Below are 10,631 nucleotides of genomic sequence, written 5' to 3'. Positions count from 1 at the left end.
TCTTTATTAAAAAAAGAATTATTCTATTATCAATTCAGTACGTAGAACATATCATTTAATCACTAAAATTTTATTTATAATATTTAAAATTTATATTCAAAATTAAATTATATCACGTGGTGCTGAGAACTCGTTTTATTTGAAACATCTTTGATCATTTTCTTTTACTTAAAAGAAACAGATTATAATTCAAATACATTTTCTTTTATTTCAACTCGTAAAATGTCATGGCGACAAGAGCACGTATGAAGGGTTTTGTAACTGGATTTTGTATCATATTATACTTGTATCAATCGTTGGCATTTCATGCTGTCATTTCACAATTATAACCAATTAACCCCAATTTAATTACATGGTGCCATTTCACAATAATATCATCCTTTAAAAAGTGGGTTGAAACTAAATTAACAATACCCACGAAAACAGAGAATTTTGCCTGGTCAGCTAAATTACATTAATTTCTATTTAGTATAGTATTTGTACAACCACATGTCATGTTGATCGATAAAACCACAAACAAAAAAAAAAAAAGAAAAAGCTTTCACAGCACATACCGTACGTACGTAAGATGTAAATACTATTTGTCAATCATGCAATATTAATTTTCCTATTTTTTTTTTAGGACCAAAGAGAGTCCATATAACATATTCCAGCTATACGGGCACAAAGGGTCGGACCCTCGGAGCAGGATCGTAGCCGAAGGGCGGGTGCTGCCACTTCTTGAGCACCACCTTCTCCGGCTCCGCGCCCTGCTGCCTCGACTCCTCTCTGGAATTCATATCCACCGTCCGATCGGTCACCAACTTCGAAGACGTCGGCGAAGAGTCGAGAGGGGACAGGAGCGGAATGGCCAGGTTCCAATTGGAAGAGGGAGCGCCGATTTGCAAGGACGCCGGGGCGCGCTGTTGCAGCCGGCTGGTCTGCCGCCTGTTCCCCTGGATGCAGGATTTACTTCTAAGTGAGTCGGCCATGGATGTTCGAGGTGAGTAATCAATTTCCTCTTGTCTTTGTGGTTTTGCAGATCTCGTTTGTGGTAGAGAGGTGGATGTAATCATGTATATATAGGCCGGGATGGGGAGAAGCACTTCACAGTTCACACACGTTGTATTTGTGGGGTCCACAAAGAGTCAAATGGATTAATATATTGTTATATTTGATGAGTGGAGCTTGGCGCTCCGCTTTCCAGCCGATAGTTCCCACTTTCCAGCCGATATTTCAACCCGAGTGGCTGGATGTAAAAAATAATAATAACAATAATAAAAATACTAATGTATCTCTTGAATGACTCATGTATATTAAATTTTTTTATTTTTATTTAATAATTAAAAATGTATTTTTTTAACTTAATAGTTAAAAAAGTAAATATTATTATATTGATATTTTTTTAAAAAATATTTAAATATGTTAAAAATATATAAAAATAAAAAAGCGACATTCACCATTGGACAATAGAGTAACACCACTAAAAAAAAATCAATAATGTCTCGAGACATTAATTTTTTTATTTAATGATTAAAAAAATACGTTTTAATAATATTGTGAATTTTTTAAAAATATATATTTAAGAGTATAAAAAATATATGAAAAAAAAGTTACGATGAATTAAGATAAAAGTTAAATAAAATATTATAATTTATTATTATTATTATTGTTTTAGAATTTAAAAAATATTAAATTATTTATTATATTTTATATAAAAATTTTTAAAAAATTATAATAATTAAATTAAATGAATTGAAAGTCAATTTTTTATCCAAATCTGGTCATCGATGACATCTCTCGTGCTACACACTATGACTCAAAAAAAAATTTGAAAAAAATAGTTGAGCCAGATCTGATTGGGTGGTTTCGATTCCGTTCATAACGGGTCCAATCTATTATTGATTCTTAAGAATTCAAACTGATCCTTCGGTATTGATTTTCATATTTTCAATTTGAATTGAATCAAACCAATATATATATTTATTATATTATATAAATCATATGCTAAATTTGTAACTAATATAATATAAAATTTCAATCTTATATAATATAAAATTAATATAATATAAAATTTTAATTAATTTAGGCATTACTTATACTATATTAATATAATCAATACTAATTATATTATTTTAATCTTATTATTCAAATTTATTAATCTTACTATAAATAAAAGAATAATGTTATATTCATAAAATAATCTTATAAATTAACGTTATTTTATTTGTTAAATTTATTTTATAATAAAAATAATTTTATATATAATAAATCACATCAAACATATCTTTTTATAAAATTATTTTTTATGTAATCAATCGAGGATTAAAATATTTTTTTAAATAAAATAAAATAACAAATAGAATATAATAAGGTCAACAAAGGAGTTGGATGCGATTTTGACGGTTACTTTAACGGACCCCACCAAAAATTGTTGGCGCGGTGCTTTGACCCACCCTCTTTTCCCTAAGATCTAACCGACGTTACAAGTAACCAGCTTTGTATTGCCGATTATTGAACAAACCTATGAAGTTAACATTATCCTAAAAATAAAGAAATAAAAAACCTACGTAGTTAACGCGGTCTGGATCAGGTGGTGAAGCCCACCTGTATCCAACAGCGTGGTCAATCCTAAACCTTGATGACGAAGATAATAGGTGTCGCATTTTTGTCTGCTATCTCTACATATGGTCGTGCTAGCTGAGAAATTTATACCCCCTCTGTGACCCTTTCGGACTGGCCGACTATATAATAAGCGTCATTTAAATATCATACTGTAGCCTTATAAATGTCAATCACATTGTGATAGGAAGGTAATTAGACTTTACAAAATTGGGCACTTCTGGACTATACATTTAATTATATATATATATGGCCCTCAAAATAAAAAATGTCTAAGTTCATCGGAAAAGCATTTTGAGCTCCTCAATCCTAGCCGTTCGAACCTCCTGGTCGGTCAGGGCCCCAGCAATCATGCGCTGCTTGCGTGCCTGGACTTGCTGCATTCGCTCCTCCACCGTGTCCTAATACAGAGAGAGAGAGAGACAGTAAATAACCAATACCAAAACCTTTTTAAAACTAGAACAGTGGATGTCACGCAGCTTTTCTGCAACCACATAGAATAATAATGGTTCTCCAACAATTCTTGCCAATGCAGAAGTAGAGTAACAAAAGTAACCCCATTCTATTCTATTTATGTATTTATATAATTACCATAAAATATACAACTGTTCCATTAAGCTAATGAACGAGTTTTGTTAGGTTAGTTTAAGTTGTAAACAAGTCAGCATGGCCTAATTTTATGTTATCGAGATCGAACTAGACCTACCTACTCTCTTTTTTAAATATTTTTGTTTTTGGTCTGTGAACCACTACAAGACCAGCCACTGGTCTCTGGCAATGGCAGGTCTTCCTTGACATCCTAGGCCTAGCCCAGTTTATATCCTTAAAGGCTTAAACAGCTTAGGCTATACTTACGGCCCATCTTAATTTTTGGTGTGTTATCCTGCAATAGAAGCATGAACTTTGTTGCACTTTGATCCTCAAGGCACAATCCACTACAGAAATGTTCACCATGAAAGCTTGGCTCAATTCTCGTCATTTTGGCGTATAAAAATAAAAACGAAAAGTTACAGATTTACCTTCACAATAAATCTTCTAACACGAACTGTTCGCTTTTGTCCTATACGATGAATCCGCATTATTGCTTGCTCTTCGACAGCAGGATTCCACCATGGATCCTATGAATTAAACGCGTGTAAGAGGGAAGGAAGCAAACATACATGGGGAAAAGAAAAGTAACTACGAGAAGAACAGGAGTGAAAATTGTACCATTAAGAAGACATTGGAGGCTGCGGTTAAATTCAAGCCTACACCGCCAGCTTTCAAAGACATTAGCAATACCTGAAATGTCAAAGAAACATGTAATAAACGACGACAATTTTTAACAAGTAAATGGAAAGAAATGTTGAGGTAGCAGAGTGCAAGAATTCTGGTGGAGAAAAAAGAGTGCTTACCATCTTCTCTTTGGTCTCACTAAACTCCTTCAGGACCAACTCCCTCTGCTTCTGAACCAGCTTTCCATCAAACCTCAAGAACCCAATTCCCCTCCTCTTTAATGGGATCTCCAGCAAATCAAAAAATGAAGTCCATTGGCTAAAAACAATGCTCTTTTCACCAGAACCTGTCCGCTGAATATGTTCTAGGCACTCCAAGAGTCCTGAAACCTTTGAAGACTCCTTCCAGTTCTTCTCAACATCAACCCAGAACTGGTTTTCTGATGGGCATGCAATGAGATCAGTCTTTTTAAGCAACTGTCGACAAATTGGGCATAGCCCAGATGTTGGAGTCCGCCAGCTTGAGAGGAGACACTCCCTGCACATCTTATGTGCACATGGAGTGAGCACAGGGTCATCTGCATACTCCAAGCATATGGGGCATTCTGTGTTTTCACCCCTCCGAATGCCTTCAACAACCTCCTCAACATATGCATGGGTTGGCACAGTCTGGTTTGCAGTGGTAGAGTTAGAATTAGTCTCAAGGAACCTTCTTGCAAGCTTGCTCAGGTCTGTATACTTTTGTGAATCAGCTCGACTGCATATGTTCAAATCAAGAATTATTATAGACAAAAATAGAAAGAAAACAATGTGGTAAGATGAAATCCATTACAACAGATTAGTGCATGGCCTTTGCGATCATTTTCACCTCATAACAAGAAATGGATGGTTGCAACACTGCCTCAATCGAAGCAGTAGCTCAAGGATATTTGCATAGTTGTGAAGAACCTTGCCTTGAGCAACAAACTGGTCAAATTGGACCTGTTTTCGTAAATGAATGTAAGCTTCTTCATTTGATAAAGACATACTGGTTAACAGGCTAAGAATCCACTAAAAGCAATTCCAAATGCTTGAGGGCAAAACAAATGAAGTTAATGATAATGAGTAACGAAGATAATTCTCACTTTAGATCTCTTAAAAAGTGCATCATAAAAGTCATGTTCAGCTTCTGACTGTTTACATTCAATGATCTGAATGTCCGTTGGAGGGAGAACGAGTATGGGCCTAAAACAAAGGCACCAAAAGTTAATATGCTGAGAGTTGCAAAAAGGGTCTATTAATAGGTTCAAAAACGAAAAAAAGCGTGATACCTTCCTTCTTTATCCTTCGTCTCCTTTGTTCTTCTCAACATCAATGGCCTCAAAATAGCTTTGATCAGTTTCATCCCTCTTGGATCACCATTCTCATAGGGCTTTTGAATCAATTTGTTCCACCTACATTATGGATGAGAATTAATGACGTGCTAATTATGAATTCTAGCAAGCTTAAATTTTGAAAGTTTTATTCCCAGGCAGTAACAGAAGAGTGATGCCTACAAAGCCAGTGTTGAACAAGTTTTATCCTACCAAGCCCAATTGCACCATGGTTCGACGTGTAAGAAGCATAAAAGGCCGTAGAGATCTTCCAAATTATTCTGCGGCAAGTGATAAAAAGGAGATTTCAAAAGTTAGGATATGACGTGCTAGAGTGTTCCTTTTCCTGAACTTTAAAGCTAGCAGATCAATCATTTAGATGAAGGGTATTGGTTTAAAGACGGCTTAAAAATTAAAAATGCATGCAATGAGTATAACTAAAGAAAAAGGTACGATATACTTCGGTACCATATATTTCAGGGACTCTATTTGCCTTAGCAATTATGATGTTATCTCGCAAACAAGGTGCATAAATATATAAACAATGAAAACCTGAATAGGGGTTCCTGTTAGACACCACCGGCAGTGTGAGGACAATGAAAAGGCAGCCTGAGCACCTTGAGTCTTCCAGGATTTTATGGTGTGAGCTTCATCTAGAACCACCCTATACCAACTGACCCTGTGAAAGATGCTGTTCTCTGAATCCTGTAACAGGGTTACAAAGTTTCCTTTAAAAGACAACAGTTAAAAGTGGAAAGCTAGCTGACTATCAGTTTTTCAAGAATTCCAGTAAATTAATTTTTTAGTTGGGAAAATGAAGCAATTGTCCATCTGAGGATATAGTATTTCCTTACATTTTTATAAGCTGCAGTTAATACCCCGTATGTTGTCAAGACCACATTGTGTTCTGCGATCCCCTTTGGATCGCTGGCTCTGCTCCCACCATAGTGAACGAAAATGGATATACTTTCAGGCTTTGAATGGGTTTCAAGCTCATCCTGGGATTTTAACAGAATTAAGAAGACAATCTAGTCAATTAGATAAAATTGTGGTAACATTTCTCAGTTACTTTTCTATCAGCAGTCAGTAACGAAAGAACCATTAGCATTTTCTGTTCTCTTTAGCCTAGTGGCATCATTGATCGACCCATAACATAGATCAGGTATTTTCAAAATTACTTGGGTTTCATAACATCACGGGTCATCTTTTATTTATTAACATATGAGAAAGGATATTCACCTTCCATTGTCCCAGCAATGCCATGGGACAAACAATGAGAGTTCCACCATTTGCTTTAGAAGAGGTTTTGGTACGGCAATCTTTATTACTCTTTGTAGTTTCAGTACCATCAGCAGTTGCAGTGCCACGCCCGTGGTTAACATAGCATCCTCTACCTGGCCTTGCAAGTATTAGAGCGATTGTCATCACAGTCTTCCCAAGCCCCATTGCATCTGCCAATATCTGAAGATAATACTTTATTGGTTAGAAATAAACCTCATGGACCATTGATATACAACAACCTTACCCTCAACCGACAACATCTAACACGCACAAAGTAAAAAAATGGTTGTTTAATTCAATATAAGAAAGTAATCCACAAGAACTCACTCCTCCTCTTGCCATCTGTGTTGCGGTTGGAAATTTTGTAGTTGATTCACCTGAGAAAGTGTTCACATATATTGAGGAAGCCCGCCTGCAAAATAGCATGTTAGCTGAAGTAATTACTTAATAGATATCTGATCTAACCACACATGAGCATATGTGCATGCACACGAATGTATGTGTGTACAGACACAGAAAACTACATACTCATCACTTATTTGATATGCTGCCCAGCATGGATGAAGTGTTTTCGCTGCTTTCTCAGCATGTATTCCCTTCTCTAATTCTGACATCCAGTAGAGAGCTTGTTTCTGGTACGGCCTAAGATCACACATGAGTGTATATGGGGGTTCCATCTCCTAAAGAAATACAGGAGGAATAAAAAAAGAAACAAGTTGGTGACTTCCATATCATCATAATTTGCACCAAATATTGAATGTAACTTATAACCGGTCAAATTGTTCTACCTCCAAGTTATACATTTCTGCTGCCCCCACAAGTTTATTCAGAGATGACTCTGAGATAGCTTGTTCATCTTTGCTTTGTTCTGGATACTGCTGACAACCCTTTCTTCGCTTCACAACGGGCAACATTGATGCAGCTTCTTCTGTATCATCCTGTTCAGATTAACAGCAAGTATTATTTTTGTGACCTTGGCTACACTCCTGAGACTTTACATATTAGCCTCATCATTCCCTTTTCCTTTCCTCTTTTAGGGAGAGAGCTGATACTGTAGATTTATCAGTACATATCTGTATGCATGGAATTGTTAAGACGCCAGCAACACAGATGCATATGGGAAAATGCAACATATAAGGGCAGACCTAAACTGCTGCATTGAGTCTTCACATAATTAAACAAAGAATTTTTGCAAGCAGAATGGCAGCCTTACACTCGTATGGTGTGGAATCAACTCCAGAAGTTCATGATATGCCAATTTGCCTTTTGCTATTGGTCCTCTGAGTGCAAATAACCAAAGGCCATTTTCATTGGCATCCGGGGGGGTCCAATAGCATAAAGCGGCTGACCCATGAAAAGTTAAATAAAAATCCAAATGCTAATGCTTTTCGGGTCAAATAACCAAACAAACAGCATTAAGAAAAAACTATCAAGCTAGACTATTATTCGATCAAGCAAATGGGATATTGAAAATTAATAGAAAAAAAAAATGAGAAGCATCATACATACATCTAGATTTAGCACACGTTTCCGAGAATGAAGTTCTTCGGGGGTAAATTCAGCCTGATGACATACACCAAAAAAGCACGATTGAAACTTAAAAAATACTCGGAGAATATCAGTGTCATCAAGGTGTGTTCTCTTATAGAGAACAGTAAAATAAACAGGAAAGCAAAGATTTAGGGCATACCTTCTGATATGGTTTAATTTTCAACAATTTGAACAGACTGAGAAGAGGATGAAGTGTAGAGTCAATGTTATAGGGAGCATCTAGCCTCCATGAAGACGTGTCATCCTTCGTGAAAATTGAGTGGTGTATGTAAAAGCTGCCACGCATGTAATCGGTCAAATTCGTTGAGATAACATCCCGTAATTGAAAGGTGATTTTGAGAACGTAAAAGTTAAAACCACTCCGATTTATTGATTATATTTGTGTTGGGAAATAGCAATAAAATAAAAATTACAATGAAATAAAAATTCAAATGAAACCAACTTAGACTGACAAATACAATCAATTAAAAAAATACCAGCAATTTGTTTCACCACGATAACAAAGAAAATGGAGAACTATAAGGTCCTGCTACTAGATTAAACTTTCAATTTTGGTTTGTGACATGAGAAAACAAGCGGATAGCACAAATTTTAAAGCCTTACCTTACACATAGCATGATTTCTTGCATAATGGAAAGGTTTGATGGTGCAGCTACGCATCGTCCAAGAACTTTAACCTTTGAGGAATTTACAAGCGGAACAACACATTTTCCCCACTCCATCGGAAGCCGACCAATCTAAACTCAAATTGGGAAAAATAAAGAACGGTTCATGCAACGTAAATAAACATCTAGCTCCAAGCAAATAAAAAAAAAAATCACATATATAATATTTCCAAGGAGAGGAAAATGGAAGGTTTGTACAGCATAAGGAAACCGCAAATTATTAACTATATATGATGTAAATGTCAATGAAGTCTACCTCTCCAAACCGCAAATTATTAACTATATATGATGTAAATGTCAATGAAGTCTACCTCTCCAGACCGCTTAGTTGAAAAACGAACAATCCACGGTGCATTAGGTCTCCAATTTGTGGAAGAAAAAGCAAAATGTACGACCTCATTGTCAACCAATTTCCTTCCTTTTGAGGTTGAAAGTGCGGTGACTATTGTCCTTCCCACCAGAAACCATTCTGGATCCTCCGGAAAATCCCCATCCTCCACCGGGCCAGAAACGACCCTTTCCTCAACTATTTCCTTTTTCACCTTCTGAGATTTCGAACAAAATGTAGAACCAATTGGTTCTTTCGCAGATACCTTATTCTCAGCCCCAACTGGTCCTTTCACATATACCTTGTTCTCAGCCCTCAAATCAGGTTCCTTAATTACTTTAACTTCAGGCGTTGATTCAATAGGTAATTCTTCTTTTACGTGTACCTTATTACCAGGCCCCAAATCAGGTTTTTCTGTCAAGCCAACTGTAGTCCTGGACTCATTTGGTAATCCTTCCTTAACGTGTAGCTCGTTCTCAGCCCTCGAATCAGGTTCTTCTGTCAATTCAACTTTAGTCCTGGACTCATTTGATAATCCTTCCTTAACGTGTAACTCATTCTCAGCCCTCAAATCAGGCACCTCTTTGACTTCACCTTTGGGCCTAGACTCATTTGGTGATCCTTCTTTCACCTGCACCTTATCTAACTTATCCTCAGAACCCAGATAAGGTTCCTCCTTCACTTCTACTTTAGGCCTAGCTCATTTAATGATTCATCATTCTCTAGATCTTTAGTACCCGCTTCTTTCTCTTGGGAAATGGAATATTCACCCCTAGACTTAACGCGACTGTTGTACCTAAGCCAGAGCCACTCTTGGAAGGACTTGGCTTTGACCCTTTGTAACGGAACCAATTGAAGAGTACTATCAGACACCTCGGGTTTTTCAGAACCCTCACTTAGAAAATCCATATCGGGTTCCTCCTTGACTCTTGTTACTTCTGGCTCTCTAGGTTGCTCTTCCTTCATCTGGGTTCTCAGACACTCCTCCTCGGACATCACCTTCGTATCCGTCGCCTTAAGGAACTCGTCAAACGTCATTTTCAGCGAGCCCTTGGAGATCCTGTCAACAGGTCGCTCCTTCACTTTGCTCTCCGCATAGGACCCCGGAAGCGATCTCGGTTTCACTTCTTCGGGATCCTCAGGGTCCTCCGCCTTGATCTGGGTCGAGATCCGTGAGCCGGTGCTGGTAAAGGTGCGAATTACAGTGAGGGGCTGGGGGCAGTAGACGGGATTTTGAAGGGGACCATCGGTGTCATCCACAGGATGAGCCGCCATGATTTAGAAGAAGAGAAATGGAGAGTAGGATTAGAGAAAAGGCGAAATAGTGAAAGAGAACGCAGAATTTGTGATTTTCTGTATGAGAGAAGCGAACGGAGAGAAGAAACAGAGGGAAGTGATCGTGAATGGGAAAGAGAAACGGAGGGATTTTGGAATATAAATAAATAAAAAGTTGGCGCGAAAGGTTTTTACAGAGCTAAAATTCCCGGTCCTTCTTCACGATTTTGGCGCGGAAGTGCGGGGGTAAAAAAAGATAAGAGAGGTAAATAATTTATACGACTTTGGCCAAGTAGCGTTTTAGGAGGAAAGCATAGGTTCCAGTGAAAGTTATACTGTCGTTTCGATATTTTTGGAAAGGTGC

The 10,631-nt window shown here is 37.2% G+C and overlaps 2 protein-coding genes across 2 annotated transcripts; both read right to left on the bottom strand.

Annotated features, from left to right (window-relative positions):
- Nucleotides 1-430: 430 nt before the first annotated feature.
- LOC122295040 (uncharacterized protein At4g14450, chloroplastic-like) lies at nt 431-1,025 on the bottom strand. The gene has a single exon (XM_043104054.1). It carries the CDS (start codon nt 969-971, stop codon nt 654-656), a length of 318 nt encoding a protein of 105 aa, XP_042959988.1. The 5' UTR covers nt 972-1,025; the 3' UTR covers nt 431-653.
- A 1,701-nt stretch (nt 1,026-2,726) lies between these two features.
- LOC122301872 (DNA repair protein RAD5B) lies at nt 2,727-10,267 on the bottom strand. Its single transcript, XM_043113236.1, has 19 exons — nt 9,789-10,267; nt 8,976-9,693; nt 8,603-8,736; nt 8,139-8,274; nt 7,958-8,011; nt 7,237-7,386; nt 6,977-7,128; nt 6,776-6,860; nt 6,407-6,628; nt 6,022-6,165; nt 5,720-5,872; nt 5,381-5,448; nt 5,126-5,248; nt 4,940-5,039; nt 4,684-4,796; nt 3,996-4,572; nt 3,811-3,882; nt 3,621-3,719; nt 2,727-3,002 (listed from the first exon to the last, which is right to left on the bottom strand). Exons 1-19 carry the CDS (start codon nt 10,265-10,267, stop codon nt 2,880-2,882), a joined length of 3,702 nt encoding a protein of 1,233 aa, XP_042969170.1. The 3' UTR covers nt 2,727-2,879.
- Nucleotides 10,268-10,631: the final 364 nt, after the last annotated feature.

The sequence above is a fragment of the Carya illinoinensis genome, chromosome 2 (genome assembly GCF_018687715.1).
Source record: "Carya illinoinensis cultivar Pawnee chromosome 2, C.illinoinensisPawnee_v1, whole genome shotgun sequence".
Taxonomy (NCBI): Eukaryota; Viridiplantae; Streptophyta; class Magnoliopsida; order Fagales; family Juglandaceae; genus Carya; species Carya illinoinensis.
The sequence above is the reverse complement of the archived record's forward strand: the minus strand, read 5'-3'. Positions and strand labels throughout refer to the sequence as shown.

What these genes read in the sequence shown, in the direction of transcription:
- LOC122295040 (XM_043104054.1), bottom strand. Translation starts at nt 971, where the DNA reads ATGGCCGACTCACTTAGAAGTAAATCCTGCATCCAGGGGAACAGGCGG.
- LOC122301872 (XM_043113236.1), bottom strand. Translation starts at nt 10,267, where the DNA reads ATGGCGGCTCATCCTGTGGATGACACCGATGGTCCCCTTCAAAATCCC. An exon ending in CAAGAGTGGCTCTGGCTTAG is followed by an intron (nt 9,694 to 9,788) that starts GTACAACAGTCG and finishes AATCATTAAATG; the next exon opens with AGCTAGGCCTAAAGTAGAAG. An exon ending in CAGAAATGTATAACTTGGAG is followed by an intron (nt 7,129 to 7,236) that starts GTAGAACAATTT and finishes GTATTTCTTTAG; the next exon opens with GAGATGGAACCCCCATATAC.